The 9,332-nt window shown below is 44.2% G+C and overlaps 1 protein-coding gene across 1 annotated transcript in view; it reads right to left on the bottom strand.

The window, feature by feature from the left end:
* rgs3a (regulator of G protein signaling 3a) overlaps positions 1-9,332 on the bottom strand; it is a 284,842-nt gene that overhangs the window by 158,596 nt on the left and 116,914 nt on the right. The window contains 1 exon segment of the mRNA XM_048258184.1: positions 5,194-5,325. Within this exon segment, the coding sequence (XP_048114141.1) occupies positions 5,194-5,325 (132 nt within the window).

Genomic DNA, 9,332 nt, shown 5'->3' with positions numbered 1-9,332 from the left:
GTTCATCGCGAGTGCTGGCCCTCTCCCTCTCCATCCCCTCACACACACACACACACACACACACACACAAACACACACACACGAGTGCTAGCCCATGGAGAATAACTGAATCAGCGTCACACCATCAGGGCGCGCGCTCATCTTCGACCTGCTGCTCTCCTACTGGAGTGGCGGTTTGGGAGAAGCCTCCTCGGAGTGATCTGGAGAAGCATCCGGTGTCTCCTCTTTCCAAAACACCAGCCAATTACCCAAAGGTCAGCGGCTTCTCCCAAACGTCACGCGCTGATCATTCTGGAACACCGACCCATTAATCAAAACGCTCCACCTACACACTCACTACACTCCACATCACAACGAGGCTGCGGACACACACACACACCACACACACAGACACACACACACACTTACGCATGCATGCAGTGTATACACACGCCTACACATGGTGCTCCCAGCCATGTGTGTGTATAGAGGAGTGCTAGACACACACATTAGAGTGACCTACGTAACCATGACGAAGGCACCGAGTGATGGAGACACATCTGTGCAAACAAACAGCGCTGCTGTCGTTCATAAGTTCATAGTACAACGCTCGCACACTGAGACAGTGGAACAGCAGGTACAAGTTAGTATAGTGTACAGTCCAGGGCCTTCTGGGTTCTAGCAGAGACCACCAGAAACCAACCTGACAGAACCACTTGAACTTGTGCTAGTGCCGGTTAGATCAATACTAAGCTACGTTTACTGTCCAGAACACCTATCAGAGAGAGAGATCACAGAGATCACCTATCAGAGAGGTATGTGACTGCTATGTGAAATTTCAAATGCTTACGCATTGCATTAGGTCTGCGCATCACTGGAGAAAACATTAACATGCAGTAAGCTAATGTTTAACTAAGTTAAGCTAACGGTGTGCTTCTAACATAGTCACAAAAGGCTGATAGGCTACATTGTGCACAAAAATCATGACAGGGTAAATATTTATTTTTTTAATATGATAAACAAATGGTTTGGCTTGTTTTGACAAGCAGCGTATCAGGTCGAGTGCCGTGGCCGAGTTGAGAGGTGGGGCTATGTCGTCATAACATTGCCGGCTTTGCGTCTACACGCGTCTACACGGCGTCGTGTACACGCAAGGCGTAACCAATAACAAAAACTCACTAAAAACAGTGTCGTGTAGAGCAAGGGTACGTTAAGCAAGGGTACGCTCACTGTCCAGACCACCTATCACAGAGAGGGATCACAGCTAACGTCTCTGAAGCCTGCGGTCCACACCCACCAGACTGGCGGGTTCAGAGCCGTTACATAATCACACCTCTGACGCTTTTAGTCCTCCAGAGGACCTCCCAGCTACCGCTCTGGCACCGACCTCTTTCACTCACTGGGATTTGGTTCACATGTGGCTGACTTTTGGCCCAGATGCGGCCCAGAGCCTGCCCCCCCCCCGCCTCACTGGACAGCTGCTGCCACTCTCCCTAAAGACGCACGCTGATGACTAATGACTCCCGATAAAGAGAGATTTATTAGGAAATTACTCTACATTGGTTCAACGTGGGGTTTGTGCTAAGAACGACACGTGTGGGTCCGACTGTGTGTGTGTGTGTGGGGTCAGAGAGAGATGGATGTGTTTCCAGGTTGATGACTCACCCAATTACTAAAAGGAGTTGGCTGGCGGAGATCTGTGTGTGTGTGTGTGTGTGTGTTGAGAATAAGCCAGAGGTGAGTGAACACAGCATGCATCTACTGAGGGAGTCTTGGCACTGGGTCACACATGTCACAGATGAGCACAGATAGAGCTCTGACTCCACTGTCCACCAGCCACACACACACGCAGTGTGAGTGTGTGTGTGTGTGAGAGAGAGAGAGAGAGAGAGTGTGTGTGTGTGTGTGTGAGAGAGAGAGAGAGAGAGAGAGAGAGACTGTGTGTGTGTGTGTGTGTGTGTGTGTAACAGAGAGAGACAGAGAGATACCAGGGAGGAGTACATCCATCTGTGATTGGGCCGCGGATTAAAGCGTCCAGTGAGAGAGGCTTCCTGTGCTTTCATGTGCTGCTGGAAGAGGGGCCCATAAGTGGACCCAGGTGTGGGGACCCAGAGACACACACACACACGCACACACATACATACACACACACGCACACACACACATACATACACACACACGCACACACACACACAGACAGAACAACAGGACCGAATCAAAGGCATCGCGGCGCTGATAACAGCCCATAGTACACACTCACACACACAAACACACACAAGCACACACACACAGACACATACACACACACAAACGTCCGCTACTGCTTAAAACAACCCACCAACACACACACAAGCACACATACACACACACATACACACTTGTTCATCCACTACCAAACACACACACACATATACACACACTTGTGCATCCACTACCAAACAACCCGTCACACACTCACAGGTAACCAGGCCACTTGTCACATACAATGACACAGGCATGAAAACGGCTCAGGGGTGAAAAAGGTTTTTAAAGAAAACAAACTACACAATGACTAATTTTTACAAAAGAATACTTATCATTTCTTCTTTTTGGCTTGGGCCTAAGTGTGAAGGGGCCCACTTGCACTGTTTGGAAACATGCTTCAGCCTGGCCCTCCTCTCCTCAGTAATCTACATGAGTTTTCTTCAAAGCTTTCTTTCTTTCTTTATGCCTGAAGTTATCAAACATTTCTGAAGATTTCATAGGCCTAATGGACACTTCATAGTAGACTATTAGAATAAGTCTAAATATTTGCTGGACCAAACCAGGTAATAAATAAACTTGGGTAGGGTAGACTAGGCTTTAATTTGTAAAATTGGTTTTAATAGTTTTAACCTGCAGCTAGGCTACTTACAGATTGTGTCATTGTGCTAGTGTGTTTAACCAACCAATAAAGTTGTGTGAACAGTGTTCACATTACATGTTAAACCCTGTAGACACAGACTAGGCCTACTGATCAGGCCACTGAACGTTTCTTAAAAAAGACAGCATTACCATGTCAAACACTGCTTTTGTCTCTGAACTCGACAAAACGCACCAGCCCAGTTTAGGAGCATTTAATTCAACTATTTAGTTATTCACATTAGCCTTTGCTATACTGATAAAGTATGCCTATTTGCTTCACCTTTTGCCGATGTAGATGGCTCAAACTGCACGTATTCTTCATCAAATGAACTCGTTATGTCTATATTTCTGTCCAATATCGCTAACTTTAACAGCCTATGCTACATTGCTACACCAGTCTCAACGTCTTTTTCTGACAGAAGTTGAAAGTTTCAACTAGCCCACCTGTGACATCAATAAGCATCTCTCCTCGCCGGGCTCACATTCCAGCTGACATTTCAGACGCATAGTCACACAGACAGGGAGGCTATTCCAGCGCAAGCGTTCTGTTCACGTTGCATGCGCGGCAAAATTTGGCTTCCACTGTTTAATAGGCTAAATGCATGGGGGCTGCATTCACATAATCGTTGCTGGATCAGACAAGTTTTTAATTGGGCTCTTGTCTTACAACGCATCAAATCAAGATGCGTTCGTGTTTGCGCGTGATTTGTAAACTCAGTTGTAACGCCCATCCCCCCACACACACACACACACACACAATATTTTCTCATCGGATCTGGATCCCTATTTTGGATTCAAAACGGCGAATTTCGCCGAAAGGTGAGGAGTTTTCATGCCTGATGACAGGTCTGCTCCTAACAACCAGCCAGTCAAACACTCACACATCACCTGATCTCTCTCTCTCTCTCTCACACACACACACACACAAGCAAACACTCACACACACACACTGTGTCTACTCTTCAGACCTCATTAAGAGCTCTCTATCTGACTGCCAAAAGGTAAATCCCTCCACCTAGAACTTCTACTACACACACACACACACAAACACTCTACACAAACCCTCCACCTGGAAAGACTACACACACAAACACACAATCCACATAAACCTTCCACCCGGAAAGACTACACACACACATACACTTGTGCATGCACATACACACGCACACTAATACACACACTCAACACACAGTCGGTCTGAATGACAGTTCCTCCTGTAGTCAGTCTATAGCTAGCAGTAGCGTCTCATTGACATGCCTCTCCAGCAAGCAGTGAGCTCATCAATTTCCCTTAACACTTGTCTGAACTCAAGAAGCACTTTTCATAACTTTATGCACTTACAATAGACCCTATCTAATGGCACCACTCTGTGTTTTTTCACTGACTGTTACTGAGAAGGAAATTGAAACAGGGAAACAAACACCATTGGATCATAAAAAAGAAATGTGCATTGTTGTGTAGTCTTTTTCCTTTGGAAACATACTGAGTGTACCCCCTCTCTTTTCCCTTTTGAAACATATTGAGTGTACACAAGTATACAGATCCAACCATTTCTGTGAGAGGACGTCATTCATTCATTCAACATTAGGGTCTATCACACACACACACACACACACACACACACACATTTATACACACTCCTCAAAGCAGTTTCCTGACCGTCATTAACTGAAAGCATGTGAGACACACACACACCTCAGTTGCATCACTCATGCTGCCCCACATATCACATCTCTCACAGTGGACAACACACACTGATGCAGGAGCCAAGCATGGTGAGTGTGTGGGAGTGCAACACAGAGAGAGTGAGGGAGAGAGAGAGAGAGAGAGGGGAATGAGGGGTAGAGAGAGAGAGAGAGGGAATGAGGGGTAGAGAGAGAGAGAGAGGGAATGAGGGGTGGAGAGAGAGAGAGAGGGAATGAGGGGTGGAGAGAGAGAGAGAGAGAGAGGGAATGAGGGGTAGAGAGAGAGAGAGAGAGGGAATGAGGGGTAGAGAGAGAAAAAAGGGGGGAGATAGTCAGATATTGATGAGAAAGAAAGAGGTAGCCAGAGAGAGAGAGAGAAAGAAAGAGTTAGAAAGATGAGAACATTAGTAGAGAGAGAAAGAGAGAGTATACATGTGTGTATTCATGTGTGTGTGTGTGTAAGAAAGAAAGAGAGAGAGAGTATACATGTGTGTATGTGTGTGTGTGTGTGTGTGTGAGAGAGAGAGAGAGAGAGAGAGAGAGTGAGTATACATGTGTGTATGCATGTGTGTATGTGTCTGTGTGTGTGTGTGAGAGAGAGAGAGAGTATATACAGTACATGTGTGTGTGTGTGTGTGTACAGTACCTGTTCCATGGTGGCGAAGTTGTCTCTTCGCTGCTGCTGAAGCTGCTGCTCAATGTTGTCCCTCAGACACTGGCACACTCGCCTCCTCTGCTCCACAGAGTGAGCCTCCAGACTCAGCAGACAATCACACTTCTGCACAGAGAGAGAGGGAGAGAGAGAGAGGGAGGACAGAAAGAGGATAAATGAAAGAGTAGATGGGAAATTGACAATGAGGAAGGGAGAGAGAGGGAGAGAAAGAGAAAGAGAGAAAGAGAGAAAGAGAGAGAGAGAGAGAGAGAAAGAAAGAGAGATAGAGAGAGAGAGAAAGAGGGAGGGAAAAGAAGGAGAGAGAGAAAGAGGGAAGGGAAAGAGAGAGAAAGAGAGGGAAAACAGAGGCATGAAAGAGGATGAGAGGAATAATGGAAAGAAAAACAGGTTAGAGGACAAAGAGGGAGGGACAACAGATAGATGAAATGAGAGATAGGAGGAATAATGGAGATACAAAGACAGGTTAGTGGACAAGACCTTGACCTTCATAACCCTTTTATTAAACCATCCATAAGACCTTGACATTCATAACCCTTTTATTAAACCATCGCATGACCTTGACATTCATAACCCTTTTATTAAACCACCATAAGACCTTGACATTCATAACCCTTTTATAAAACCATCATATGACCTTGACATTCATAACCCTTTTATTACAGGATAATTCCGGTATTTAACACTTTGAATCCCTTTTCTGGTTTGTTTTGGATGAACTAGAGTGGTGGACACCAAACTTTTGACGATGGGTCCTGTCTCGACTTTCTGGCTCGTTTTGAATAGTCTGACTGTGGCTGGCTATGGGCATGCACAAACAACTTAAAACAACCCTTAACGTTCGTTTTCAAAACTGTGTAACTCACCGAGTGGTAGAAGTGTTCGTTGATTATTAAAAAGAAATATATCGGCGCAATGTATGATTTCAATCCGTGTTATTTGCTATTGTGGAACTATTTTTTCAGATACCTCACAACCGTGTAGAAACTTCCGCTCAATATTTGAGTCTGAAGCATAGACAGTAAAAGAAGGTCTCGGGGAAAGACTACAACCATAAACAGACCCCCTTTCCGTTTCCGGTAGCGCAGTAATATCAAGGAGTAATGAGTCTTCCAACAGAAATCAATGGGATTTTACAAAATGGCAAATAAAACACGACAGAAACTGTATTTCGCTACGCTACTTGTTTTGGAACATCAACGAACATCACTAACCACTCGGTGAGTTGCACAGTTTTAAAGGGAAACTTGGCAGGATTAGCTATAGTTCCCCCTCTGCTGGAGAAATTGTGCATTATGCTATTTCAAACTGTGGAAAAAGGTAACAATAAAGCACATGGATTTGTTTACAAGCTAGCGAAACAGTTAGCATAAGTTCGGAGGACAATGTGGATGTTACAAGATAAGAAACACGATTTAAAACGAGTTTCTTGTTTCTCACTTCTCTTTCCGGGACGGTAGTCTCAATGTTGCAAGGTTGGTTTTCCGCCTGGGGACACTAGGGGCAGTGGGGAAAGTCTTCTTCAAAGTAGTTGTATGCACATCCCACCTCTTGTGACGATCCTCTAAGGTTTACTTTAGAATTTGATTCGAAGCGCATCAGCTTTCTTAATGTACAGATTTATAAAGATCAGAGGGAGATCAAAACGGATCTCTTCCGTAAACCTACAGATCACAATTCGTTACTACGAGGGGACAGTTTCCACCCACAACCACTACTAAAAAACCTCCCTGTCAGCCAATTTCACCGTGTTCGTAGAATCTGTAGCGATGATTCGTCATATGCGCTTCAGGCCGTGGATCTAAGAAACCGTTTCCTAAGCAGGGGCTACAAAGAGGAATGGGTGGATGCGGCCAAAGAACGTTTTGATAGATTTTACCAGGAAGATTGTCTAACACCTAAGAACAAAAATGGGAAATCCCATAAAAAGTCCCCTAACTGTTATGTAAAGTACTCTCCATTGGTATCTGAACTCAGGAACAAAATTTACAAACACTGGCATATTATTGAGTCGGACTTTGCGCTCAAGAAAGTTTTTCCAACAAAACCCCAATTAGTGTTTAAACGTGCAGCTAACTTGAGGGACAGTTTGGTAAAGAGTGATATGCGCCCTCAGCGCCAACCCATCCTTCCACTCATGCCAGACGGCAATTACAAATGCGGTAACTGCGCCCAATGTACATATACGCACAAATGGAAGCGCTTCTGTCACCCACACACGGGTAGGGACATCTCTATACGTGGTGCAATTACCTGTAGCACCACGCATGTCGTATATCTTATTCGTTGTCCCTGTGGTCTGGCATACGTTGGAAAAACAACCCGACCTTTACGCACTAGAATTTCTGAACATAGGAGCAGCATCAGGACTGGAGATGAGCGCAGTCCTGTTGCTGCGCATTTTAAGCGAGCTGGCCTCGCAGTTAGTGCATTGAGGTACATTGGTGTTGAAAAGGTGAACCTAGAGGGGGCGACCATAATAAGAAACTCCTTCGACGTGAAACATTCTGGATTCACTTTCTTAACACATTAGCTCCTCATGGTTTAAATGAGGAATTTTATATTAAACCTTTTTTATAATGTCTTGTGGTTGTGTGGTTTGTAGTCCTCCCACAGAACGAAGCACTTCTCTTTTAACATGTCCTCTGTACTCTGCTTATCACTGTTTTTGTTGTTTCTCTTTAGGCTTGGAGTGTTGTTGTAGCTACGATTAAAATGCATTTTGTATGCTGTATATGCCCTTGCAGAGCCAAAAGTGTATTTTAATTTATATGATCGTATATCATGTACAAATGCATTTAAGTCCACACCTAATTAATTGTGTAGTTGGTCTGCCCTCTCTCATTGGATGTAGCTGATTGCCTACCTGTGTGATGTCAGCTCACCAGAACCTATAAATATATCCTTTGATGATTACCATTCTCATGCCTGAGAGAACTCAATAAATTTAGCTCTATTGGGAGATTGCAGTGTGCAGTGGGGAAAGTCACCATTTTCACCGGAACAGGTCATTTAACCATCAAAATGGTTTCTAAAGGGGTTTATTACATTGAAAAGTTGCCAAGTTCTCCTTTAAAAACGAACGTTAAGGGTTGTTTTAAGGACATGTTTGTGCATGCCCATAGCTAGCCACTCTGAGACGGTCAAAGGCGATTCAAAACGAGTCAACATTAGCATGTGTGCTGTGTTTGGTTAATGGTGGAGAGAAGAAAAGCAGAAGGAGAGAGAGGAACAACAGGCAATAAATGCTCCAACGGGAAGGCAAGAGCTTATTGGCCAATTTTACAGCCAATAAAAATCACCTTATCGGCAGTGGTCCTTCTTGCTGTGGGCTTTTTGAGACACAGAGCAGAAGTACAGCAGAGCCTGGTGGATTACTGACCAAACCGAGAGGATGTTTACACGGGACATTTTACATTCTGGACCAATGGGCCAAGACAAACCGAAACTTTTATTTTTTCGGTGTTAAGGTTTCTGTCAAGTACAGACATCAATGTGTTTTACCATCTGAAGATCTAAAGGCTGGATGACCTTGTAGTGTGTATGATGGGTGTTTGCTATGATCTGCTAAGTGTGTAAAAGCTTTTGAAGCTTATTGACCTTCTGGGCAGCGGAAGATCGATACTTCAATACAGCCAGATAAAAACATCCTGGCATGTCCTATAATAAAGATATTGGTGCATGTCTATTCACACTCACATTAAACCAGGCTTGCAAGACATGACATAAGACATTACAGTACACTGTGAAACCTGCGGGTGAGAACACTTCACCAAAAAGATCAACAAACTGACAGGAATACGCCAAATAAAACCCAAGAGGATCATGACTAAAATGCTAAAATGCCTTTTACTCTAAAAGGTTTGAGGTCACTTACAGTTTAATTTTAAAATTAAGAAAAAACATGCCCTCAAAAATATGCACTTTGCACAACATTTCCCTTTGAAATGAGAACACTGTTGAATTCTTTCCTCTTTTTGATTAAGATACTAGTGGCTAGATTTCCCTTTTGTAGGATTGTGCAGATGGCATGGTGGGGATCATTTGGCTGAGGTGAGCTCTAAATATAGCCCAACATTATCAACCACTTGCCTGCTCTCTAAATGTGGCCTTAG

This window comes from Alosa alosa, chromosome 12 (genome assembly GCF_017589495.1).
Source record: "Alosa alosa isolate M-15738 ecotype Scorff River chromosome 12, AALO_Geno_1.1, whole genome shotgun sequence".
NCBI classification, from domain to species: Eukaryota; Metazoa; Chordata; class Actinopteri; order Clupeiformes; family Clupeidae; genus Alosa; species Alosa alosa.
This window is presented reverse-complemented; position numbering and strand designations above follow the sequence as displayed.